Genomic DNA, 27,792 nt, shown 5'->3' on the forward strand with positions numbered 1-27,792 from the left:
CACCTTTGTCCAAATGTACTGCAGTACAAAGAATTTCCTGCTGCCAGTTTAATGAAAGTTTAAAAAAAAAAAGGGGGGGGGGGCACCACTTGGAACTTATTCATCTTACTGGAATGTAAATGTTCAACAAGAAAGAGGTCGTTTGTCTACTTATTTAACTGTGAAGCAGATGTTTGAAGTGTTGCTCATTGTAAGCAGTGGGCTGCAGTGTCACCTAGTGGTCACTCCACAAACACTCCAGCATAGATGGAAAAACATCTAGTGTCTTCCTCATCTACCAGAAACGACAGCTGATTTTACTGAGCAGATCATCTTCAGATATAGAGGATGAACCATAGGATGAACCATCAGCTGTCTTTCAGTTGAAATCAAATCCAGCCCTTTCCCGGCACTTTGGAGGCCTAACCCTGCACTAAAATAACTCCAAGGCTGAAGCCTTGAGGATGTAGGCTACATGTAGGGCTGAAAGTTTAACAGCTCACAGGTCTGATGATGATTTTCTGTGATTGGTGACAGTGTTCTTAGAAATGCCTGATGAAAAAAAAAAAAGCCAGATAAGCAATGTAAATCTCACAGAGTATGGTAATCAGCAGGACGGAGGACACAGGCATGATTTGTTGGAACTATAGATTTCGCCTGATCAGCAGCACACCTGCAGTACATTTGTTCAAGGCTGTTAAAAGTGAGATTAAAAACTCTTCAATATTTAATATAAAGTGAGATCAGTTGAAGCAATTTTGCTTGTCATGTATATTAAATATCTTTACAATTTTTGTTCCACAATAATTTTTAATTTTCACAATAATCTGGAGTGTACTTTTTTTTTCTGTTACTTAACCTTTATTTATCCAGGTGAGTCCCATTGAGATTACAGATATCTTTTGCAAGGGAGACCTGGCCAAGATGGCAGCAGCACCAGTTACAGTTACATACAGCAATTTTTAAAAAAACCAGATACATTATAAAACATACAATAACAGGGAGAAATCATCAATGTCTAAGAAATCTGGTGTGCACTATGAATGAGCTTCCTAAAGACTGGTATGTATCTGTGGCGTCCATAACCTGGAAGATTCCCAAGTCTGACGAGTTCACTCATACAACTCAACCTAAATTCATCCATTGTCTTCCGCTGTATCCGCCACAGCCGGTCACGGGGAGCTGGAGCCTATCCCAGCTGGCATAGGGCGTAAGGCGGGGAACACTCTGGGCACGATGCCAGTGCACCGCGGAGCCACACACAAAGAGACAACCACGCACACACACATTCACTCCTACGGGCAATTTTGGGACCGGCCGATTAACCTGAAGTGCATGTTTTTGGAGGTGGGAGGAAGCCGTAGAACCCAGAGAGAACCCACGCAGACACGGGGAGAGCATGCAAATTCCACAAAGAGCGGGACTCAAACCCGGACCTGCTGTGTTGTACGGCAACAGCGCTACCCACTGCGCCACCGTGCTGCCCCAGACTTCACATATAATTTATTCTATTTATTAATTACGATGAGTCACTGTTGCTACAATGACAAACCTGGGGGGTATTTGATACAATCTGATTGGTCTGTGGTGGGGGGTTTCAGACAGATCCAGAAAGCACCAAACCAATGGAAGCTAGCTGAGCCAGTCAGAGATAAACACAGTTAAATAGAGGAAAAAAAACAGTTTTTTTTTTAGTACATTCTGTGTCCATTTATTTCTCTGCAGTCGAAAAATAGAAAAAATGAAAACAAAGAATATTCATAGTGCTGAAGTGGTTTCTCATGCTTGCACATTTACAGTACATGTTGATCTGATAAAGTCTCTGAACAGGACATGTTGCCACAGATATATTTACAAAAATAATGTTAAATCTGCATTCTCTCTAAACGTGTGAATACAATCATAAAAATAAAGCTTTCTGATGTGTTCTGTGAATGACTGTATTTACACTCAGAGATGGAGATGAGTCCAGTCCAGCCAGCGATGAGATTTGCAATTTTTGTGAGCGACATTATCTGAAGCATCTTAACTGAAAATAAATGTACAAAAGTTTTGCTGAATATCAAAAAAGGTATTTTCTGGTCTTGTAATACTCAAGTCATGGGAACTCTTTATCACTACTGCTGTAAAAATGAATAAAATTATTCACTCATAGTTCCGGGTGGACGGAGCCCTTATTTAAATACCATCGTATTTTGTTCTGACCACTGCTCATGAGTTTGCCAAAAAGATTTTGATGACAACATTTAATATATTCTGTTTAGGTTTGGATAAAAAAAATACACAAATAAAGCCAAATAAGAAATGAAGGCAGATTTAATTACCATAATTAACCATTTAAATATTCACATTTTAAAAGGCCCCTAAAGAAATCACATTTAACAATACTGAGTCAAATTACATGAAAGGCACCAATAAAGATTAGGTACGAGTCTGATATTGGCACTAAAAACGGATTTATTAAACACAGTCATAAAATTGTCCTATCAGCAGTCCCCAACCCCCAGGTCCCGGACTGGTATGTGGGTCAACTGGTATTGGACCGCACAGAAAGAATACACAAAATATATTATTTCTGTCTGGTTTATAATTTGATTCTAAACAATGTTTTATTTTGGATAATTACCGGATTCTCTCTGCCACATCTGTCCATGAGTGGACCTGTGACTTGTTAATGTTAATGTTAAGATGCTCCTCTCGGGAACATGGCTACCTTCTAAAAGGGGCTGATCCAGCAGGCAACACAGAATACAGGACCACCAAGTGGCAAAGCGAACAAAAAAACAAACATCTCAGGAAAATGTCTTTGCGCAGGGTAAAAGTGTCAGTGAGGACACAAGAAGAAGAATGTATGACTTCAAAGAAAAGCAAAGCTGAAGAGAGACCAGTTTTTATGCTGGTTGTACCCTTTTATTTTATTGTATTTATCCATGACACCTTAAAAGACGGTCCGTTAAAAACATTGTCTGACAAGAAAGGTAGGGGGACATTAGTATAGGTAGAGTGTAACTTGGCTACTAAATTAGAGCGATCTCTGAATATTTTTACCACTTTTTCTTACTGAATAGTGGGGAAAAAACAATGTCCTTCAGGTGATGACATGAAGTCTAAAAAAATTATTGTGACTAAAAGGTGCCTGATGACATTAGCACGATCATGAACACAATCCAAATCTTGAAGCCCCATTCATTTGTCCAAATTCCTACTTTCTCCATGGATGATTATAATACATCTTTGCATATGAGTATTTGCGTATGTATGTGTGTTTAGGTTTAAAAAAAAAAAGAAGAAGAAGAAAATCCCTCTTCAGTGCAGAAACTTCATTCTAGCTCTTTGGTTTCTATAATGCATCCGTTGCAGACGACTCTGGGAGCTTCAGACTGACCGCTCAGTCTCACGCTGCCTACCTCAACCTCCAAGCATTTTAACTCCACGGCTCCACTGCTGCTGGCTCCTCTCACTCTGCCAGGTTCTCCTCCTTACAGGCATCTGTGGAGGAGGAGGAGGAGGAGGAGGAGAGAGAGAGAGATTGAGATAGTTAGACAGCATTAGTGTTATGATCACTAAGCGTAACATGACTTGCTGCAGTGTGTCACTGCACTGAAATTCCATTTAGGTCTTCGACACCATGGTAAACCATTTAGAAAGACATCCACTGATTATTTCCATAAATGAAAATTTTACTGTTTTTATAAATGAAGTCCACCTGAGTACTATCTGCACACATAACTAAAGTAGTGCTGGACACATCTTCAAATTACAATGATTATGCAACTGTACAGTGGATAACCGTACAGATGCAATCGTGTTTGTGTGTCACATGACAGGGAGCGGACTGAAAAGAAGTACTTTTGCAGAATCACGCTATAAAATTAGACAAAGCGGTCAGCATGTTGCTGTTATCGATAAATACAACACCATATACTGTATGTCCTTGACTGCACAATTCACCAGAGAAGAGCAACCCTACATGCATTTAGTAAAAGAGTAATTTAGAGTCTAATGCACATGTGGTGGAGAATGACTAATGAATAGTCTTATTATGCACAATAATTATTGTTACTTATGACTTTTTGCCACAAGTTCACCATCAGAGCATCAGAGAAGATGAAATACACTTTATTGTTGCCTGTGGGAAATTTCTTTTCACTTTCACTATGTATGTATTTTTGAATATGCATTTGTGTGTGTGTGTGTGTGTGTGTGTGTGTGTGTGTGTGTGTGTGTGTGTGTGTGTGTGTGTGTGTGTGTGTGTGTACAGGACCCTGAAGCAACACACACACCAGGGGTCTGTATGGAATTTTATACAGTGGGAGACAAAAGCAACGGGCAGCTACTTTGTGGTGCGCCCAAGTGAGCAGCTTGTGGGGGGCGGGGGTTGCCTTGCTCAGGGGCACTGTAGCAGTACTCAAGAGGTGAACCAACATGTTCCACTGCCAGCATATACTCCAAATGTTTTGGCCCACACAGGTCTTGACCCCAGCAACCTTCCCGTCCCCAGTCCAAAACATAGTGGACTGAGCTACTGCCGCCCCAGATGCAAGCCTGTCACTTGCCTCGCTCAAACCTGGAAAGGAAAATGTGCTTTGTAAAATCTATATTTTTTAAAATGTATGAAATACAGAAATGTTTAAAAGCTACATGATTTTTATTTCCGACAGAAAATCTCAAGTACGCTTAAAAACTAGCTACCTCCTTAGTCTGTAAGATGGACTGTTATTTTATTTAAAGCACCTGATTGTTTATTGAATCAAAATTAACTTGGAAACTGATTGGCAGATAATTTTTAGTCCGAGTAAAAAGTTCATCCAACAGCTGGGATAAACTGTGGAAGCTGAAGTTCAAAATTTTGTTTTCTTTTCACACCAGAGATTTACCCGATAATTGGAGCACATTGTCTGGCCCCCATTTCGAACATGTGAATTTCACCACCCAGGTCTGTCACTCCCCAGACTCTGATTTTGATCTTCAAATGACTTTGAAGTGGCGCATCAGGTAAGTACATCCAAATTGTTCAGGGCCACCACTCTATCAGACTTCTATACTGCAATAGTCTCGTTAGATTCAGAATACTGACATTCTATATCTCGGTTCAGTTTGCTTTTTCGGCATCACTGTCACCTGTCAGCAGTCATTTATAACTTCCCTCAATCTGCTGGCAACAAAAGACAAATGCTGCACATTTACAAATTTATAACTGCTCAAAATCAGAGCCTCTTGATCCTGACCCAGATACCCATACAACACTGGAGCATTCAGCAGGACAAACAGGACACCAACCACCATTCCACCTTACAGGCAGCTACAGGCCACAACCAACCAGGAGAAAAAAAAAAGGTGCGTTGCCTACCCAGGACAAGGTTAGAGGCTGGGTGGGGAGGGAACTCAGGGTCCGGGACAGAAGGGGAGGTGAGGCTAGCGATGCTGAGCGTTTATACCTGCAGGGCTGAGCACCAAAGCCTGAAGAATATCCGACAGGGAGACAATGCCCTCAATGTTGGAGCGTTCGTCGACCACTACCAACCGATGTACCTTGGATTAAAAAAAAAGTGCAAGACCCAGATCATAAAGTTATCTGTAAGTAACTAATAATGCACACAACATAGGTTTCTAAAATCTCACTTCAGCTTTGACTATTCTGTCGACAATGGTCTCCATTGTTTCCATTTTGTGACACTTCATGACTCCTTCAAAGTACTGAGACCGATGCTTCAGAGCCTGTGTCACCGTGATGTCCAGGTTGTTGTACGTCTTCTCAGCAGCCAAATTCTACACGCATACAGATGAAGAGCATTTGAAAATGTAGAAACAAAGAATCGCAGAGCTGTTAAACTTCCAACATTTGATATTTAACCAACTTACAATCACGTCAAACTTGGAGTAAATATTCACAACTTTTCCTGTAATGGATCATAAATAAATTCAGTATCATAATTCATCTTAATAAGTATTCTCATTTCATTTATTACTAAATATTGTCAATACACAAATTATGGTCTTACCAGACTCATCTACCACGGGAAGGGCAGACACTCGTCTCTCCACAAAGATATTGAGTGCTTTAATAATGGGCGTGTCCGGATGGATGAACGCGATGTCGCGGTATGTACCAATACCCAGCTCTCCAAGAGTCTGCTTCATGAAAGCTGGCTTTGGCATTTCACACATCTGGAGAACGCACACACACACACACACACACACATGCACAGACATACACGGACACAGACACACACACACGACAAGGAAGGGATAGGCTCAGAGTGATCACTTCCCTTGTGACATTTTGTTAATGTCCATATTGACACTAGGTGGCAGCAGACAATAGAAAAAAAAAAGGAATAAGCTTTCATCTGAATCAAAAACATGCATTATGTAGATTAAAACGCAGCTCAGACCAAACACCCATTTATAGAAAAACTGATGGAGATCATATTGGACTCACAAAGAGCTGGAGGAACTTGAGAATCCTCTTGTGTGTGAGAATATAAAGTGCATTCCCTGTGACAGGGTCGATGACAGGCAGGCGGTGAATTTTATTTTTGATGAGGGTATAGACTGCATCAAACAGGCTGCAACACAACATACACAATGTCCAGGGAGTTACGAGAATCATGATAGAATCTATCGACATAAAAAAAAAATGTGTGAGAACAGCAATTTGCATTATTTATGGACGGACAATGTACCTCGCATCAGGCGATATGTTCACCAGAGGTTTGAATGCAGTTGGAAGGTAAACCTCTGCATTAAGAAAAACACGAACACAAATACTTTATATTCTGCTTGTAGAGCAGAGCTCTAGTCTTAACCTCAATTATGCATGCTTCAAAAATAAGATAATATAATACACCAACCTCTCCACGTTTCCAGCTTATGTTCCTCTAATTCGTAAATTTGCACCTGAAATATATACAGGAGGTTTTGAGAACAGGCATCCCACATGAGAGGCAAATCTCTTGCAAGCTCTTGAAATGGACCTACCATCGGTGACTTATAGTATCTGTGCAGTATAATAATAAAATCTGTGATGGTCAGCATTCCTGTAAGAAAACAGACCATTAAACACTTGAGAGTCTACAGCGCACATCACACAGTCTGCCATGCCTGCAAACACGCTAAGAGAGAAAAGACAGTGTTTAAGGGTGTGATCCAAACAATACATCACTAACACCCCACACCCCTTCCAACCCCCCTTCCACCCCCCATCTTCACACTTTGCATTTATTATTCATCACACGCTGACTTGCACTAAAGCCCACACATAAAAATAAGCACAACAAAGATAACTCGCAGCCAGTTTGGCTTCCACACAAATTGTGTATTTATTTATTACATCCTGCCTCAAAGCGGTGAGCTGATGAGCCATACAATGAAGATATAGGAAAAAGTAGTTGTAGCTAGACTAAGGGCAGAAGTGAGCATCTGCGAGCAGCAGTATGGTTTCATGCCAAAAAAGAGTACTGCAGATGCAGTATTTGCATTGAGGATGTTGATAGAGAAGTACAAAGACGGCCAGGGGGAGCTGCATTGTGTTTTTGTAGATCTGGAGAAAGCTTATGACAGGGTGCCCAGAGAGGAACTGTGGTATTGTATGAGGAAGTCTGGAGTGGCAGGGAAGTACAGTGCTTTGCAAAAGTATTGCCCCCCCCCCCAGTACCGTTTGACATTTTGCCACATTTCAGGCTTCAAACTTAAAGATAACAAATTGAAAATATTTTTCAAGAATCAACATGTGAGACACAATAGTTAAGTGGAACCAAATTAATTCAACATTTTATATTGTGTTTACAGATAAAAAACTGAAAAGTAGGACGAGCAAAAGTGTTGGCCCCCTTTGACTTAATACTTTGTACAACCTCCTTTTGCTGCGATCACAGCCACAAGTGTTTTTGGGTATGTCTCTATAAGTTTTGCACAACTTGAGACAGAAATATTTGTCCATTCTTCCTTACAAAACCGTTTAAGTTCCTTAAGGTTTGATGGAGATTGTTTGTGCACAGCAATTTTCAGATCTTTCCACAGATGCACTCTTGGATTGAGGTCTGGACTTCGGCTTGGCCATTCTAACACCTTTATATGGTTGGTTTTAAACCATTCCATTGTAGATTTGGCTTTACGTTTAGGATCGTTGTCCTCTTGGAAGGTGAACCACTGCCCCATCATCAGGTCATTTGCACACTCCAACAGATTTTCTGCCAGAATCGCCCTGAATTTGGCTCCATCCATCTTCACATCAACTCTAATGATCTTCCCAGTCCCTGCTGAAGAAAAGCAACCCCAGAGCATGATGCTGCCACTACCATGTTTGACAGTGGACATGGTGTGTGCAGTGGTGATGGTGATGTGCAGTGTTACTCTTACGCCAAACGTAACTTTCTGCATTCAGACCAAAAGGTTCAATTTTGGTCTCATCTGACCAGTGTACCCTGTTCCACATGTCATACATTTGGTTCCACTTCACGATTGTGTCTCACATGTTGCTGATTCTTAAAAACATATTTTCAGTTTGTTATCTTTAAGTTTGAAGCCTGAAATGTGGCAAAATGTCAATAAGTTCTTGGGGAGCCAATACTTTCGCAAGGCACTGTATGTTAGCGCGGTGCAGGACATGTATGAGGACTGTAAGACAGTGGTGAGGTGTGCTGTAGATGTGACAGAGGAGTTCAAGGTGGAGGTGGGACTGCATCGGGGATCAGCTCTGAGCGCCTTCTTGTTCGCTATGGTGATGGACAGGCTGACAGGTTAGACAGGAAACTCCCTGGACTATGATGTTTGCAGATGACATTGTGATCTGTAGTGAGAGCAGGGAACAGGTGGAGGAGAAGCTAGAGAGGTAGAGGTTTGTCCTGGAAAGGAGAGGGATGAAGGTTAGCCGCAGTAAGACAGAGTACATGTGTGTGAATGAGAGGGACCCAAGTGGAAGACTGAGGTAACAGGTAGAGGAGATCAAGAAGGTGAAGGATTTTAAGTACTTAGGGTCAACAGTCCAGAGCAATGGAGAGTGTGGAAAAGAGGTGAAGAAGCGTGAACAGGCAGGATGGAACGGTTGGAGAAAAGTGTTACGTGTGATGTGTGATCGAAGAGTTTCAGCTAAAATGAAAGGAAAGGTGTACAAAACTGTGGTGAGACCAGCGATGTTGTTTGGTCTAGAGACAGTGTCACTGAGGAAAAGACAGCAGACAGAGCTGGAGGTAGCAGATATGAAGATGCTGAGGTTTTCTCTGGGAGTGACCAGGAAGGAGAGGATCAGGAATGAGTACATCAGAGGGACAGCACATGTTAGAGGTTTTGGTGATAAAATCAGAGAGGCCAGACTGAGATGGTTTGGACATGTCCAGAGGAGAGACAGTGAATATACTGGTAGAAAGATGCTGAGTTTTGCACTGCCAGGCAGGAGGCCTAGAGGAAGACTAGAAATGGATGTAGTGAAAGAGGACATGAAGGTAGTTGGTGTGAGAGAAGAGGATGCAGAAGACAGGGTTAGATGGAGGCAACTGATTCGCTGTGGCAACCCCTGACGGGAAAAGCTGAAAGAAGAAAAGGACCATCCCACTTCAAAGCAGTGATGTGTTGTAATTGTTAGTGTTCATTCGTTTTTCCACCAAATATCTTCGCAACCATTGCAGATAGAAAGATGAAACAAAAAGCAGATTGCTCGGGCGGCAAAGGGGATGAAAGTGAGATGTTGACCTTGACAAAACTAGATCAAGGTCAAATTTCAACTTTTGTACACTCAGGATAGAATAGATAGAAAGCTAAAATAGATAAAATAAGATAGAAAGACGAGGGAGAAGGCCAAAGTGAGTAAAACCATAGATCAAAGTTTGTACTTTGATCTACCTATGCACTAGCTATGATCTATGGTCAAAGCTAGTGCATAGCTTTGACCTACCCTGAAAGGTCAAAGCTATGCACTTGTCAGGTACTACTTTCAGGGTACCCTGATCTACCCTTTGTAGATGTTGCAGTCTCAACCTGCTTTGGTTCTAGTTTTTTTTAAATGGTACTTTGGCTGTCTTTGAGAACAGACTGATACACAAGAGTTGTTGTTGTGCTTCATGGTTTATAAGAGCTATAGTGATAGAATCATGATCAGCGCAGAGTTTCCTCTGTGTTCACTCCGGAGCAGGAAGGACACTAAAAGACAACACCAGTTTCCATGACAACTATTCTAAAGTCATCACATAACATACTTTATTATTTTACTATCAATGAAAAAAAGACATAAAAAAGGCCTTAAAGCCAATTTTATTTGGATTGGAGTTCTTACCCACAAAGCTTTGCTTCTCTGTGTCCCATAGTGGAGCAGCTCGAACACCATTCGCTACCAAGGCAAAGAATGCTTTCTTAACCTGCCAAGCAACAGAAACGAAAGAAAAAAATCATAATTTGATAAAAAACAATCACATACCAATGATAAAAAAATAATGACCATAGTTGATGAGGAAACAATTTGGGGAAATACAATTAAAATTTTCTTCTTTTCCTTTTGGCTCTTCCCTTCAGGGGTCGCCACAGTGAATGAACTGCCTCCATCAAACCCCGTCTACTGCATCCTCTTCTCTCACACCGACTACCTTCATGTTCAAGTGAAAGCCTATTTTAAGTCAGAGTTCTGGTAAAAGGCACTGATGGAAGAACTAAGCTAACATAAATGTTCATGATAATGAGCCGGTGGAGACCGGCAGAAAGATTCTGGACCAGGAATTGAACACTACTCTTTCTGTGAAGCGACTGCCAACACTTTGATTGCATGCGTCATAATCACATGATGACACTCTCTTGCTCTTATAAGCAGTTGAGCTACCTGTGATGTATTTTAGTGAATGTACTCTGATCTCTGGATGGCTCTGTGTTGGTTTCTCTATTTGTATTTTCTTTAGACAAGGCTTCTCAATGTTTAGTTTTAGTGGATTTTGTGGTTAAAGATCGACACATCAAAGACGTCAGACCTCCCCACTATTACTGTTTAACCCTTTTATGACGAATTCCACAAGCCAAGAGGTTTATTTTATCAAACATTAAACCCGGGTGAGATGTTTGGTTCTCAGGAAAACTCAGTATCGTATAATGGTTTGTAGACAGGCAAAAGAGAATTAAAAGTACTGACCTGGAGTGCCGTGTCGAACACGACCAGCTTAGAACTTGTGGGTACAATGTCGTAGCACTTGTGGGATTTCATAAAACGCATGTAAATATCACTCTCAGGTTCAGCAGCTGAAGGAGGACAAGAGCAGGGGATTTTTTTTAGAGGAAGGAGACATCTCACAGGAAATACACGATGGAAACAAAACACACTCTGAGAGCCTAAACAACCATTATGAACCTGGACCACTAACAGCCACATTAGTGCTCCATTTTAAGGGTAATTAAAGCTCAGCATCGAATGCACCCAGCACGAAAACAGTGAAAGAACACAAATGGGTATAAGTAATAAAACACCTACTCATTCATATTTTATATGGTGTTATAACATAAGGAAAGTTAATCAATGCACCCAAAATAAAACTAATGCCCAATTTATCATCATAAATGAGATAACTGGTGTTGCAGGTACTTGTGATGAGAGTTTGATTTTTGACAGCTTTACAGACTTTTTATTTAAATGTATTTTAAACAAGGTTTTTCCTTTCTGGATTTTTCAAATAATATATTTACGTTCCTCGATTGCTGTAAGCCCTAAACTTTAAAACAGACAGCATTTCACTGGTATCCTCATTTAATTTCACTGATAGCGCAGCAAAAAATTCTTATTGGCATAAATAACATACATATTAGATGAATGGGTCTGTCATTATTAGAAAGCAGTCGCTTGCGAAGGGTTTCGGACGGGATGGATGGTGGGATCTAAATGATCCTCCGGTATCTGTGACATCCTGATTCTGAGGAGTTCGTATGAATTAGTGATCGCGTCGTGTTGATCACTCACCGTCATCGTCAAGTTCAAGTTTCTCCAGCATACCTTCGAATAGACCGTAGACCTGAGCAAGGGAAAAATGCACAAGTTTTTCGTCAAGATGTGCAGCAAAACCCGCAACGTATATGTCAAAACTTTGCGCCACAATTGTGAGTGAGCAGCAGGGTGTAGCGACTTCCCGCACAGCAGACTGTGGTCACACTGGACGCGGTGCGCCAAACAACCCCGCGTAAAAACACGTCGTGAGACACCCACGTTTTACCGATCGCACAAAGCTCCTCCTCCAGGTCCGACTGCAACTCGCTAAATATACAAGGGAACGCGATACACGCCCGCTTTGTGGGGCTTCTACTCCACTGGGACATTATTATTAGACTGCCCCCCCCTCCAAAAAAAGAAGTCCTGATCCATCTGCTGCAGTGAGGAACCCGGCGTTCTCTCAAACACCCACCGGACATGAGATATGTGATGTGATTGTTTGACCACAGCACACCACTGCGGCAGTACGGCGAAGTCTGCTAACCCTGCCCCCATGCAGAACAGTCCCGCATCATCCGACAAAAAAACATCTCCGGTGTGTGAAAGCAAACTCCAAGGACGGCCACACACACATATCCATTCTAGTAATGGAATTGGATTTGGTAAATACAGTTCTGCAGCATCAGGGGATTATTTTGTAATCTGCTCTTGAAGCATGATTCAGGTTGGTGGTGGTAGTGGTGGTGCAGGGGGGTACATAAAGGTTACTGGCACTGTCTCAAAGCTCTTTAGCCTCAGTCATGAGTCCTTGGGTGTTATTATCCACTCTATACAATGTCGTTGATGAAATATTGATTTGTCTTCCCCGGCTTGAATCTATGAATCATTTTGAACAGACAAGTCCAAGGCAGACCAGATAATGAATCATTAAAGGGACACAAGGAGTAATTCTTCACAAACTATGGTAAATCTGCTGTCGCACCATGACTCAGACTGTGGTGAGTTCTAAATAAAATGCGCAATGATAACCCGAGACATGAAAACCTTTGGCTACACCTCAGGTCTGTCTGCTGCAAGTCAGCTGTGCAGTAGCCCAACATCCAAACATGACATACAGCCTCAGTGTTCAGACAACATTCACACTGTCCATTCTGCTGACAGAAGAAATAGCTCAACACGGCCCTTTCTTATGCTTCGTGTAAATTTCAACTCATATGATGCCGAGTTAAACAGCCTATGGCACATAGAAATAACACCTCTGTTTTGTGAACACAAAAGAGATAGTTGTTAGGTTAAGCTTGTGACTGGTGCGATATTTAGCAGCATTTTCAGAAAGTGTGATTTTACATCAATGATATCCAATGGGTGCAAAATTACACATATTCAGTCTTATTTTGGAGCAAAAGCAATGCTTCACTTGTTCTAGGAATTCACAAGTGAATGTGATTTCTCCGGCCCAAGCAGTTCAGCCTTTGCTTGTGAACTCTCTCCTAAGGCTACAACTGTGACAGGTAGTTTTAATGTCTTTAGCTGCAATTTCGAACAGACAAAACGTGAGCTTGTATTGATCTGACTGAGCCACATCCACATTATTTTATTATCAAGTTCATAAGCAGTAATCGAACCATCCCTAAGCAAACAAACAGGAGGATAGTTTTATAAATAGAGAGTATTAAACTTTAAATGGCATGACTTACTTGTTGTGAGGTAGAATATAATGGCACTGGTGCTGAGGAAGGGATTGGGGGTTTTGCTGAAGGGAAACTGAGATGCTGTCCTGTGTCTAGAGGTGCAGAGAGCAGGCGGGGTCGGGAGCTCGGCTCAAGGTGTTCTGCGCTGCGTCTGCTCATCTGGGCCTCCTGGGGGAACACAGGTTGGCTGGATGACTGAGTTGGGGTGGTGGGTGGTGTGCTGAGCCCTGAAGTTTAGAGAGAATTAAAGAAAAGCTATGCGTTAGATATCATAACACGTATCTCTTCACCTATATATTTGAATAAGCTTACTGGAAAACCTCACGCTGTCACACGCCCGACCAATCACGGCACATCTGCCAGAAGGAATCACGAGAACAAAATGGCGTAAGGCATCGGGCAGAGAGGTGTTTTGTTGTGGTAATGCCTTTCTGTCTGCGTTGTCATGTAGACGCTGTAACCAAAACTTTTTCTATCTGTCTCCCTGCGACGAAACCCACTGTGATGTTAGTGTGTGTGACCCGTGTCTACATGTTCACACAGAATGGACGGATTTAAAACCGGCTATTTTCTGACGTATAACAGCTCCTCGTCAAAGACGTGTTGATAAACATGCTTGACAGTTGGATGTTTGTTCGTCTGTTTCTTTCTTTATGAGTCATAAAGTTTATATATTTATTTACTCATTCATTCATCATTCATTCACGTAAAATGTAGAAATCATTGTTCAGGTAGTAAAGTAATCTAGAAGGAAATGCACTAGCATACAAGACATCACTGTGTGTCACGTTGTGTTGCGGCAAAAGCTCGGCTAGTTGGTTGGCTGTTGTTTAGCTGGAGCTTTCCACTTTAGCCGTATAGTGTTAGCTTCATACAATAAGGTAGCTTTATTCTTTTCATATGTTTGAAGTCTGATATTATTGTTTTATCGTGGAATTTCCACAGGTTCCCGCTTGTCATTACATATTAAGGGACACATATCTGATTCATGAGAACAACAAAGATAGACACATAAACGTTCAGCAAGTCTCAAACAGTCGGGGATGTACCAACAGCTCACAAACAGCTACAAAATTAAGCTGAACGAACTTAAATAATAAAAAAGCATTTGCTTTAATATTCATCCTTAGCCATAAAAGCACACAGGTGTCCAGTCTATCATGGCCTTATGATCAGTGTGGAAAAAGGAGTACCGTATCACGCATTTTAAGGTTACGACCACCTGCACAGGTGTTTTCACCTCATGTCCCTGATTTGACCTCATTCGGAACGGTGTGGTGGTCGAATTGAATGGCCACCCTTTCCAATAATGTGCCTTCAGCTGGGTGTTTTTAAAAATGCATCTTTTTTCCTTTGGTAAAGTGTATCGTCCATACATCAACGCATATATCCATTACAAAAACAAGGATTATTGAAAACACTGGGTATGCATTTTTGTGTGGACAGCTGTAACGGGAGTTTTCTGTCTTGACACGTCTTGCCTGCGACAAAATCTGCTGTGACCTCATATGTGTGTGACCCATTACTACATATGAAGCAGAATCGACATTGTTAAAACCGTGTTGGTGGTAACAATTATCCAGGTTTTTTTTAGCCATCTTGTTGTTTCAAGCCCAAGTGTTGCTTCTGCACATTGAGCACAGATCAAGGTCCGACAGATAAACGCTCCATTATCCCAACGGATCGACTTAAAGCAACCAATACTGGACCATTCTGCAATGCTACTTTTGCTTTTTATATTTTTGAAAATCTCCCAAAGTCATTTATTAAATTCAGCAACCATGTTTGAACCCGTCTCAAATGTAGGAGTCTGAAGCAGTGTACACTTGAAGGTGAAAGTCACATGATGGCCGTTCATGGTCGTTCACGTGCTCTTTCACATAAGACATCACTTTTGTAAGATGACATGTGACAATCATGCACGCTGTCCTGGCTGCACACCGCTGGCATATTTCTGAGGCCAGTCAAAGATACGGATGATATGGACCAAGTGGCTCACATTACCAGGACACCAGCCACTTTTCTTTTCTAGCACATGAGAACGTAAATATCCCCTCGGGACCCAACTGTCTGCAGGAAAATGCAGCTTCTATTAGGCCCCGTCCACATGATGACGGATTTTTTTAAAAAATGGAACTTTTTAAAAACGCATCGAAAACGATTCGCGTCCACACGAAAGCGTTTTTTTTTTTAAAATCTCCGTCCACACGTAAACGCACCAGTGCGTTTTCGAAGACGGCTATAAGCATGCCAAACCATGTGGTGGCAGTATTGAGTCAAATTTGATCCAATAGGAATCCTCTGTGTTTTGTTGTCACAACACATGGGCCCATAAATATGACGTCACAGCGGTTTTCGTCGCAGACAAGACGTCAGCGTTTTTAAAAAGTCGCGGATAGGCCGTCCACACGACAAAGCAGACCCAGCGTTTTTAAAAAGTTGCGTTTTCGTTCTGGATATCTACGTTGTCGTGTGGACGGAAGGCTTAAACGCAACATAAAAGTTTTCAAAAAATCCGTCAGGTTAGTCATTTTTCTGACTAACCTGACTTAGCATATTTAGCAAAGTGAGACGGAGTTGTAATTTCAATGTATCGAAAGAATATTGAAGAATACGTATAGCATTTAGGATTAAAGGCAATGCAGCCACAAGAGGACAATGTACACAAGCCAGTGTCTTATTTAGCCGTTCCAAAGCCCGGATAAATACAGATTGCGCCAGGAAGGGCATCCGGTGTAAAACTTTTGCCAAATCAAACATGCAAATCAAACCTATGACTTCCATACCGGATCGGTCGGTTGGTTGTTAACAATGACCACCATTGGATTAAAGGTTAAGTCATCTATATTTTAGGACAGAGGTATCTCAGTTAGTATTTTGAATCATGGTGTTTAATTTTCTCTGCAATAAAAATATCTTCTCAAAGGGCATTTAAATCACATCTGGAGAGATTTTTCATAAAACAAAGCCTCATGTGGAGTGACTTTCTTTGTAGTGTCTGACTGCACTCCACACTATCTCTTGACATTCAATTGGCATGCCCCAGCTCTCTTTGGTGCACCCAGCTTCCGCTGTGTAGCTTTCTTATTTTAGCCACGCTGCTGTGGCACATTCCTCAGGAGGAGATAACAGCAGGGTTGGGAGCCCTCCTCACAGCCTCATGAACAGGGTGCAGCTAGATGCCACAGAGAAAACAGGAAATTGATAGAAGTGGCCCCATCTTACGTTGCATGCATTAAAAAACATGTGAAGCATTACTTGTAAGGCAATCTATTCTTAGCGTAATACTCAGGCCTCTCTTCATTATGTAACTATCTGAATGGAAGAAGTCCAGAGAAATATGTGAATATTGGTGTCAAGAATTGGAAAAAGGCCATCTGTATGTTTCATACAAGATTCAAGCACCTGGATTTCTATAGGTCTAAAAATCCCTTTCAGTCCACCTAAAACAGGCAGTGGAACTCATTTGAGTCAAAAATTTCTTACAAATGGACTGATTACCTTTATTTTATTTTGATCTTGCCTTTAATTGATGATTGTGTGCCGGTCTAAATGTGTACATTTAGTGATGTTAATGGATTATCATTACAGTATCATTGATGACTACTTACATCTTCAATCTTTAAGAGAGAGTAGACATAAACATACTTCGAAAATGAGTCAATAAAAATTAACTTAATTAAGAAACTTAATTAAGAAACAGGATCTTAAAATAAAATAAAGATATCATGAGAAAGGAAGACAAAATACACGTGATGAATGAATAATGTTTTTTATGTGCCAGAATGTTATTGGCACAAATTCTCTGTCATGTTAATTTTTTGTCAAACTCTCTTAGTCAGTTCAATTCTGCAGTCACAAACAACTATCCCACCTCGGGGGGATTGAGCTTCCAAAAGTCTGAAACTAGAACCACCCCTGCATCAATCAAAATAGTCACTGCTAGTTGGCAGACAAGAAAAGCTTGAACAATGTGAGTAAAACGAAACGAAAACAAAGTATTTAGTAATATTTGTCTTTAAACAAATGAACATTTATTTCCAAGAAATAATAATGCAACAGAAGTGAAGATGAGGTGCAACACCAATTTAAATGATATTTAAATATATAAATACAGTATTTTCCGCACTATAATGCGCACTGGACTGTACGGCGCACCCTCAATAATTTGTTTGTTTTATAATTTATTTCATATATAAGGCGCACCGGATTATAAGGCGCACACAATAAAAATAAATACAATTTGATAAACTGCAGAGGCTGTAGTTGCGCAATCCGTCCACTAGATAGAGCCGCGCTGCTCAGACAGTAATGATTGCATTCATGACTAGGAAGAAGTCAACACGCATATTAAAAAACCTGACATTAAAAACTGGTTAAATTCATTACGAGTGCAGTCAGTGCGAACAGAGCCGATTATTTCCTGATCTGAAGTTCGAAGCAGATATTTAAGCTCCAAAGTTCGTCTTCGTTTATTAATTAAATATTTTTTCGATCGATCGGTAGTCCAGTCGGAGGTGAGTTTCAGTTTTTTAACTAGTTTTTAATGTCAGGCTGCTAATTTACTGGCAAATGTGACACTTTTTTACTCCTAGAACTGACTTTAATGTCGGTGTCTCACCACCGTGAATCTCACCGCACGTCGCTGCAGACAGAATACATAAACCTGGATGCGCCCCTCCGCCGCCCGCCCAGAGCTATCAACTACATTTGTAAATCAATGCAGCACGCCCTTTGGCACCTTTGTCTAGCAGTGACTCTGCTCTTGGAATTTCAGAAACGGCTTGAAGTTTATCTTTGAGGGTTTTTCATTCACCTTTATGTTTCTCCAGTTTCTCCATGTGTTTCCACAGACTAATAGAATGGACTGTCACTAGATTCCAGCACAATGGCATTTTTAAGACTAATTAAGTTTAAAGTGGGTTATTTCCGACGCCAAATAGTTAGGAAATACTGAGATCAGTCAGTCAGTCAAACTTTATCAACAGAATTGTTGAAAGTTCCTTACGTTTTGCCCGAGTGCCTGGCGAGGGGGCTCCTCTGGTGGCGGAGTGCGGCATGACTGGCGGCCAGACGGCCGGCTTTTTTTCAGCGATCATGTTTTTAACCAATATTAATATGAATATTAATCCATATATAAGACCCTCAGGATTATAAGGCGCACTACGGGTTTATGAGAAAATTTTAGGCTTTTAGGTGCGCCTTATATTGCGGAAAATACGGTAAATCGCACAGTGTTGCTTCATTGCAATTTACTGCACGCTGTGTCAGCTTAGCATCCATAAAACCAGGATCTGGTTTTATGGATGAAGAGTTGATGGGCTGAATTCAGTCAAGTCTAGATGCAGCTCTGGGAGCAACATGAGCCTCATTCGTTTATGTGAAAATAGTAAAGCTACAAATCTGATGGACGTACTGCTGTGTTACATGAATCACAGAGGAGTAATGAATGATGCTCTTGCCTGTGTAGGTACAGCGGTCAAAGCTAGTGTATGGATTGTGGAACAGTCTGAAAGTCGGTGAACAACAATGGTGTTAAACAAACTTGCAACGTCTGAAATTTTCTCAAGCAGTCAGCTTATTGAAAGGGTGTGGCGAACATCTCTAATCTGAAACACAGGAAGCGTGGTTCATGCTAAGCCTTCGTATACATGTAAGCCTGTACTTTATGTACGCACAATGTTGTGCACCATTGTGACAGGACTCTTCTCCTATCACCTACTACTCCGTCAAGGGCCAACTGGCTCTAAATCAGGAGCGTCTGTGCCACTAGAGCTCCACAAAGGGCACCCAAGGGCTTCATGAGGTAGTATTAACTTATACCTAACTGCATTAAGTCTGCACGGTGGGCTTGAAACTGAAAAAAGATCACACACAAAGAGCAGGCCAATTTGTCGTGTTTTTAAGGATTTTGCTTCAGCTACAGGTCTTGCTGTCAGTCTATGTTGGCTAAAAAAAAAAAAGAGGAACTGATCTGAAGTGATTCTTGTAGGGTATGGGACCTACAGGATATTAAGCTGACACAGTGACAGGTTTAATCTAAATGAAAATAAAACATATTTCCCTGGTGCATGTAACTTTGCAAAATACTTTGACACACACTGCTGTGGATAACGCAACTACAACAATAAATTACCAGATGCCACTGAAGCACAACCGTAACACAAATGTAGAAATAGTGGAGTTTAGAATACACTATCTTACAGCTTTCAGAATATGTCAATAAAAGGCTGTTATTGCATTTACTAGATTTTAAGTCCAGACTGAAGGAGTTATGGGGAGGGTGATGGATGCATCACATTACCAGGCAGACATGTCATCTCAGATTGATGACTCCCTCCTAATCCATCTTGCTCCTTTCGCTTCTTGCTCCTCCTCAAGCTGCCAAACCTCTTCATGGGAAGCAGTGGGTTCTTGGTTCAAAACTAAGTTTGACCATGACCATCCACATCACGATAGCAGCACAAATATATTTTAAAACCTGTCCTGAGTGAGAGTCACTATATTTAAAACTGTAGAGAAGTTAAACACTGAAAGTCCACAGAACGGGAGAATTGATCTTCTTTAAAGCCGCGCGGTCTTCAAGGAAATAGATCATTTGTATTTGATAAAAACAAAAACTGTTTGCCGTCAATGATAGATGAGAAATAAAATGAAAAATTGTGTCTTCTTTTTCAAGAGACAAAGTACTTTTTAGTATTCCATTAAGTTGAAGTCCATTTTTACAATGAAATCTGCTTCTATTTATGGACAGAAAAAAAACTGCAGAAAAAACAGTCCTATAGGACGGAAAGCCAGTGTCAAAGTGATAAATGCGACATGGCTTCAAGTTGAAAAATGCCCCTCTCACAAGTGATGCAAATAAAAACTTGGACTGAAGTGCCTTTGGCCCCCTGTACACCAGTGTCAGCACTGTAAATTGTCAGGTGCAGCTGTGGGTGGCGTCTCTTTAATATAGCACGCATGTCAGCAGCCTGTAAAAGGAGGTTAGTCTGCGAGACTCCACCAGGGATTGGCTCAGTCCGCACCCCCCACCCTGCCCCCTTTTCCACAGAGTAAAGTCTGTGAGAAATGCAAATCTGTCTCTCTCGTTATTCACATAATATAAATTTAATAATGTGTTTGATACAAACCTTGTCATTTCTAATAAATACAAGGAAACTTTGGAATAGGGGGCTGCACTGCCATCATTTGTGGGGTCGCCTCTCTATAACTTTTAGTGGGGCTGACATTTAAGACTGCAAAGGCCATCCCCCATCGGACAGCAGCAGCAGGACGTCCCACGGTCAGTCAGCTGATCAGAAAGACTTCATTCAATGCCACTAACCTTCTCAGCTCTTAACAGCTGGTCTACTCAGAAGTTGCTCCTCATACTAAACACAGCATATCCAGCACAAATCTCAATTAACGTGTTATGCAAATGTCCCACTCTCCTCTGTGGGACAATATGAAAGAGTGGTTGAGATACAGTTAATGAAAGAAGTCTTCTCAAATGTTCTGAGCTGCTCTCTGTGATTACCTTTCGATCTTTCTGATAAAATCTCATTTCCTTCAGTTTGTATCAAAGACTGGGGTTTCACATCCATGAGAATGTTTGATTTTCTGTTGTTGAGCTCCTTTTCTTGGCTTAGCTTCACTAGTCAAGCCAAGAAAAGGCTTGAGCAGTGAAGGGCAGAAAATTATTCTTCCCTTTTAAGGTCTGCCTTTTGTGAATCCGGTGAGTTGAAAACCACGCCATTCCTTTATTTACAGACAACATACAGCACACATTAGCAACGGAGAGAGAGTGAAAAAAAAGAAGCTCACTTGCATGGTTGTATGAGGACATACTGAGAGTCTGGTCACTTCCAGATAAGGGTATGAAAGTGTTACAGTTGCTGCCAGCATGGAGAAACTGACAATGTCCAGATAGGAAGACATATTTAGACCTGGTGGGAGTTAGAATGTAGTGCAACTGTTGCAAATAAACTCAAAAGAAAACACATGACATTCATCATGCAGCGTATACTAGATATGTTTATAAGCATACTGAATTCTGCAGAAAACACTGCTAATAATACGTCAAAGTTTCTAGGTGATTATATAATTCTCATCTTCCACACAGCGAGACTAATCCGAGACAAGGCTATGCAGTCAGCACACCCTTGTGGCGAAAGAAGGGTGTCTACAAAGACATCCCACTGACTGAAATGAAGATAATATGCCCACTATGTCACTATGTGGCATCCATTAAAGAGAATCTTTTGTTGATATCATTGCAGGTCCCAAACCATTTAAAACCAAGTCATTAGTGAGGAAGCAAACTGAGACGATGTAATGTCTAAAACCACATCAGACTCTAGAAATCCTGAACAGCTGGCATAGAAAGACTATTGGCAGTTGGTGTGGTTTTGGTGTGTTTTATTTTGGTTACCATCAATAATATTCTCCAGAGGAAACAGAGCATGCCGACTCAGGAGGACTGGCTCTAGCAGAACTATTCTGTTAGTCGCTGCCAAACTGACTATGAAGAAACAGTAGAATGAGGAAAAGTCAAAAATGTATGAGTCATCGTTGTATAGACTGATGCTGCTTCCACCTGGACTGTTTCCTTGTAAAACAGGCTTTTGTAATAATCAGTTGTCCAAACTCTGGCCTTCCTCATAGACTTTTTTTCTGACTGGTACCAGTATTACCTGTATCAATTAATGAATAATTCTGACATTGTAAATGTTTATATCTACATCCATCAATGAAATGCCAACCCATAAACTGCAGTGGTAAATGAAGAACAGCAAAAATGGGCATGCATTTTTTTCCCCACATAAAGTTAATATCAATACGAGGATAAATGATAATGAAAGAATATGTACGTCAGTCGAGCAATCACCCACAGTACTTATTTATGTATTTGATCACATGGACATGTCTGCATATGTGCTTCGTCAAAATCCTATGCGCAGAACTCAGAAAATGTGGCCTGACACATTTTCAAGTCAGTTCTGTCACAAACAAAATACCTGGAGGCTGTTAAGTTTCACATATCTGTTTGCTTTCTGTAAGATTATTTTGAAATAGCCATCAACTGTACTGATCAGCGTCACCACTCCAATAATGGGCTGAGTGGGCATCATGAGCGGGTGCCAATGTCAGCATGTTGGCTCACCTCTCCTGGTCCTGGAGAAGATTTTGTTGCTCGTAGGTGAGGAGTTGGTTGAGGAACGGAAGATACCAATCAAGCTCAGGCGATGGGGGGAGGGGGAGTTCTGAGTAGAGGGATACGGGAAACAGGTTCTGGGTGAATCTTGCACTGGAGCAGACTGTGGACACTTTGGCAGGAGAGCCGGGCTCCTCCCTGCTGCTTCTGTAGTGGCGCTGTCAGAATGGGTTCGGCGCTGTCCCTGAGAGACAGGAGGAAGAGACAGTGTTATTTCCTCTACTTCAGGAAATGTTTAATTTCAGTGAGTACACACATTGCAATACTATACGGTATTGCAATACAGTATTGCAGTCGCGTTACCGCACTGTTGCCACAAAGAGGGACTGATTACATGCTAAGCGAAGAGACAAAGCTCTCCACTACCGTTTCATCTTTATTCCTACCCTCACATATGGTCATGAACGATGGGTCTTGACTGAAAGAACAGATCGCGGATACAAGCAGCGGAAATGGGTTTTCTCAGGCGGGTAGCTGGTGTCTCCCTTAGTGATAAGGTGAGAAACACTGCTGTTCATGAGGGGCTCAGAGTAGAGCCGCTGCTCCTTCGTGTGGAAAGGAGTCAGTTGAGGTAGTTTGGGCATTTGGTGCGGATGCCTCCAGGGCGCCTCCCTAGGGAGGTCGTCCTGGCACGTCCAGCTGGGAAGAGACTGCGGGCAGACCCAGTACCAGGTGGAGGGATTTTATCTCAACACTGGCCTGGGAATGCCTTGGGATCCCCCAGTCAGAGCTGGTGGATGTGGCCAGGGAAAGGGAAGTTTGGGGCTCCCCGTTGAAGCTGCTGCCCCCGCGACCCAACTCCGGATAAGTGGTGGAAGTTGGATGGATGGATGAGTGCACACACTGTTACACAGAGGTTGCGGAGCTATGCTGCAAAACTTTGTGCACATAATGAGAGCAAAAGGTCCAAAAATAGAAGCAAAATTAGAAGACAATTACTTGGAAGTGCCCTGGGATGCACTGGCGATGTGTGCAGGGTGCACCCCACCTCTCATCTGTAGGGCTTTTGTATTTATGATATATTCACAGAAAATTCCCTTCAAACCATTGAATTTTTTTATACAAACATAATTATTCAGTAATAAGGGATAATAAACAGGAAACAATACTCAACAATTTGCACTTAACACTACCTTTGCAATATTTAGCAACTGAAACATAAAAAAAGCATCTGGATATCAGATTACATGCTCAGTACGATCAGCCAGGAAAAGCACAACTACATTCAGTCAGATCATTAGGACTGCTCTTACTTATTATGACTTGCTGTACATGGAAATCTGCTTTTGCGAGGTCACTTCCGTGTAAACAGACAGAGGAATCACTCGCTATTCTCTTTGCAGACAGACCAACACCCAACATGAGAGATGGCATACAATCTAGCTGCAGAGAGGATGCGTCTCCTCCCTCCACTGGCTGCTCCTGGATGTGCCAACAACTCTTAACCATTTGTGGGCTCTGCTACAGCAAACTGTCATGTCACACAATGATCTGCAGCTTAGAGGTAGTATTTACAAGAAAACAAAAAGGTAGCATTGGTGGTACATAAAAGCCAATATAATTACTGATCTGAGCAAAACAGATGAGCCAAATGATAGAACGTGAAAGAACTGCTGTTGTTCGATGGAAAAGAACATGCACCATCAAAACAATCCTTAGCTTCATACTGATTCTAATCAGAAAGGGATGAACTGTTCTTTCTGTCCTCCTTAAGGTTTCAGGAAACTATTTGCTCAAGGTGGGCCCTGCTACATATGCACATTTGAGTTGAAACCAATCCTGTGCTATATCAGAGGGAATGAGAGCACACACCCATATTTCTATTTTCCAACAACTCTGCCTTGGTCATTGTGAAACAGTTTTGCAAAGGCAGGTGAACAGCTATCGGGGTTTTTGTCCAGATATTAAAGAAAGAAAATGAGATTTTTTTATAAGTATGAGTGATGTAAAAAGCATTCTGGTGGAAATGATCACTGTGATTCATGTCAATTACAGCAGACAGAGACTGATTTCTTTCAGAAAAATCAATTTCCTGTATGTCATGTCATTGCTGTGTCTGAACACAGTAATGTTACTACAAACCACTGAGGGTTGGTACAATAGGAAAGATGGCCTTGTGTGATATTTTGTCTCCCTAATCCACATATAAACACTTTAAAAGACAAAACAAAGAGAGCCAAAGAGTTAAATTATATATCATATTGAGAAAAAAAGCAAGCTATATAAAAAAAACCACAATAAATGGTGCATATATGAAAAAAAAATCACAATAATCTGTATATTGTACCGTGTTAAACTGATGTCTCGTTGAGCCACCCAACTCCACTTGTGAAGAAGTAAACACACCAAAGTCCTGCACAGAAAAGAACATTTGAGTGACAAGGATGTGTTAACATAAGAAGGAAAAACATTACAGGCCATAACAGGTTACAAGAATGCTGTTTTAGACATTGTTTGCTGTTTTAATATATGTTTAATACAAAATTGACATTGTTGTTCTTTGTCACTTCTTGCAAAAATCACATAGTCTTATCTTTTCTTAGGCTTTCATCTATCAAAAAGAAGGAAGCACACAAACAAATGCTGCAAGCAATTGCAACATATAACCACCACACTCCATATCGAGGGTTGGGTTTTAAATTCCACAGATGATGCTAAGCATGCTGCAACAGAGTCATCTGTAAAAGCACCATTCAAAGGGGAAGTAAGCAAGACATATTGCTGACTGTTGAGCTGCATTCCTGACTTGTCAAATATAGAAGATGAACAAACAACTAACTGACATTGCTGGTAGCTGACCCCCACAAAAGCCCTGAACACAGCGCACAATACTGTCAAAGCCAGATGTCAGTGGGAACGCCCTTGTCAATAAACATGAAGTTACCAGAGCAAGCAAATAACAAAATCATTTAACAATTGTGTCATATAATGGCAGATCCAAATCTTTTTTGCAACTGGATATAACTTCCTACCCTTCGCAGATACTTTACATGCAATCCATCTAAATTACTATCAATTTGCATGAGCTCTGTTACATGTTAGTAGCAGTGTTGTGTCTGTTACTTTACTGTGGCCCAATACTGTCCCATCCAAGTATATTTTTTGATTTTGAAAAAAATAGTATTATTTTTCAGATCTGGCTCCAGCTGTGCTTATCAGTAAAACATCACAAATTCCTGATACCTCAAACTTTCATCAGCTCTTCATGGCGCGATGTTCTACATAGCATTTCAATTAAATCTATTGTCAGCTTTATGGGATATCTGGTGGATAAACAGCCAACCAAACAAAGGCAGATCCCACCATGGTAGGATGATTGAGGGTGATCATTTTTGAAGGTGTGCACACTGTGCTTTTTGGTAATCCTGCATACTTTAAAGTAGACATCATTAAAAGACCTTGTGAATGTGTTCCAACATTCTTCATGGAATTGTTTGTTCGCAGTAGAAGTTGGGGAAGTTATTTTGTTATTGGAAAGCTGCAAATATCCTTTGCTAGAGCGATGACCAAAAAAAAAAGTTTTGTATTTGCAAGGTAACTTCCTTCAGAGGTAGGAATTTTTCCAGTCTACACAGCTGCAGTGCAGCGTAAAACCTAAAATGACACATTCCATTAAACTTTTTCCAACCAAAATAATTTCTTAAAAGGACAAATGATTGAGTTTTCAACAAAATATGGAATAGTTGCATCAGCTGAATGATGGCATTCAAAAAATCCACACCTCCACTGGGAGCCACAGTAGTTTTTACTGCATATGACAAAACAAATAATTTGTCACAACAGTGTGTTCAAGTAATCAGGGCATGTTTTGATCTTGAAAAGACACCCATAATATTTGATGTCTGAAATTATATCATTCAGGCTCCAATTCCTAGTTGCCTTGACAACCAAAGAAAAACAATTACATTCATTATGTTCTGAGATTGATGAATCATGCTGGCCAAGAGCAATAAAACTTTTCTTAAAGGCCCAGAGTAATATAACCATACTAAATCAAGACCTGCAGCAAACTGGTTCAAATGAATTGTTGCCAAGTTTAGTCTTTATTTTACCTAATTTTTACTCTAGATCCTTTACGGTTTTGAGTTGGATTTAATCTGATCTGAGCAGGGCAACGCTTTGATCACTCCAAAAGTTAACGATTAGCAATTCAAAGAATGTTTTTCTCATCTTATCTGGACCTTTTTTTTTTTATAGGTCAGAATGCAAACCGAACAAAAGACACCTAAGGATCTCACTGTAGAGTCTGTCTTCTGACACAGCAAACGATCAATCACTTCATCGACACATTAATCTGCAGATCAAGCAATAATGCAAAACTTTCTGCAGTCCTGCAGTTAATTTCAAAAGCAAAACAGTTTCCTGCTTAAGTGAATGGGAAGGTGTGCCCGCAGGTTTGACTAGTGTAGATTAACCACCAGCAGCTGGTTGACATCTCAATAAACATGATAGGGATGGAACTAATTGATTGATTAATCCACATTATGTTTACAGGGGTGTATGCAGCTCGTTGTTTGCAGCAGATTCATTTATCACTGTCTTAATAAAATGATAATAACATGTTTCTGTCGCCGGTAGTAGACATGGGTTCAGTAAACGATGACGCCAACAACAACAACAACAAAAAAGGGTTGATACCGGTCAAATGTTCATGGGCTGGTTTCGCGAAAAGTTCCCCGATAACACCGGGAATTCACGGATGAGTTAGAACCCAGATTAGTGGATACTTCACCGACTCACTGGCATCTTAATCCGCAGACCTCTCCTCTTCTTTGTCATTTTCTTTGAACTGTCCTTGTAGGAATCCATCACTGTGCTTCCCATGTTTTCCTCAAAACCAGCAAATAAAAGAAAATGAGCCGGTTAACAAAAATCAACAGTGACCGGACACCGTAAACAACCGCCTCCACCTCCACTTCATCCGTCAGATCTATTTCATATGACAGCGCTGAAGGACTGCTTCACCCACCAGGAAGTGGGCCTGGTGGAGCAGAGAGGCAGGGCACGCGTCTGCGAATCAGGGCGGCCGC

At 41.1% G+C, this 27,792-nt stretch overlaps 1 protein-coding gene across 5 annotated transcripts; it reads right to left on the bottom strand.

The window, feature by feature from the left end:
• On the bottom strand, positions 1-27,792 carry LOC137612279 (5'-AMP-activated protein kinase subunit gamma-2-like). 5 transcript variants are annotated; one of them, XM_068340733.1, is made up of 16 exons: positions 27,503-27,789; positions 25,050-25,115; positions 22,712-22,946; positions 13,573-13,793; positions 11,909-11,960; positions 11,090-11,196; positions 10,250-10,331; positions 6,961-7,019; positions 6,834-6,879; positions 6,666-6,720; positions 6,422-6,548; positions 5,982-6,147; positions 5,842-5,879; positions 5,602-5,748; positions 5,418-5,511; positions 2-3,468 (listed from the first exon to the last, which is right to left on the bottom strand). In XM_068340733.1, exons 1-16 carry the CDS (start codon positions 27,584-27,586, stop codon positions 3,437-3,439), a joined length of 1,611 nt encoding a protein of 536 aa, XP_068196834.1. In that variant the 5' UTR covers positions 27,587-27,789; the 3' UTR covers positions 2-3,436. The 5 variants fall into 5 exon arrangements, 4 of the variants coding, with proteins under 4 accessions (XP_068196837.1, XP_068196834.1, XP_068196835.1 ...); XR_011038834.1 differs by having other exon boundaries at positions 4-3,468; positions 5,330-5,511; positions 27,503-27,787; XM_068340734.1 differs by lacking the exons at positions 22,712-22,946; positions 25,050-25,115; positions 27,503-27,789 and adding an exon at positions 19,871-20,469.

The sequence above is a fragment of the Antennarius striatus genome, chromosome 18, assembly GCF_040054535.1.
Source record: "Antennarius striatus isolate MH-2024 chromosome 18, ASM4005453v1, whole genome shotgun sequence".
Lineage (NCBI taxonomy): Eukaryota > Metazoa > Chordata > Actinopteri > Lophiiformes > Antennariidae > Antennarius > Antennarius striatus.

Bases quoted from the DNA above. Each gene is read 5' to 3' on its own strand.
- LOC137612279 (XM_068340733.1), bottom strand. From the start codon at position 27,586: ATGGGAAGCACAGTGATGGATTCCTACAAGGACAGTTCAAAGAAAATG. The intron at 13,794-22,711 runs GTGAGCCAACAT...TCTAAACTTCAG, and splicing joins CTTCTCCAGGACCAGGAGAG to GGCTCAGCACACCACCCACC. The intron at 11,197-11,908 runs GTGAGTGATCAA...GTCCTCCTTCAG, and splicing joins ACTTGAACTTGACGATGACG to CTGCTGAACCTGAGAGTGAT.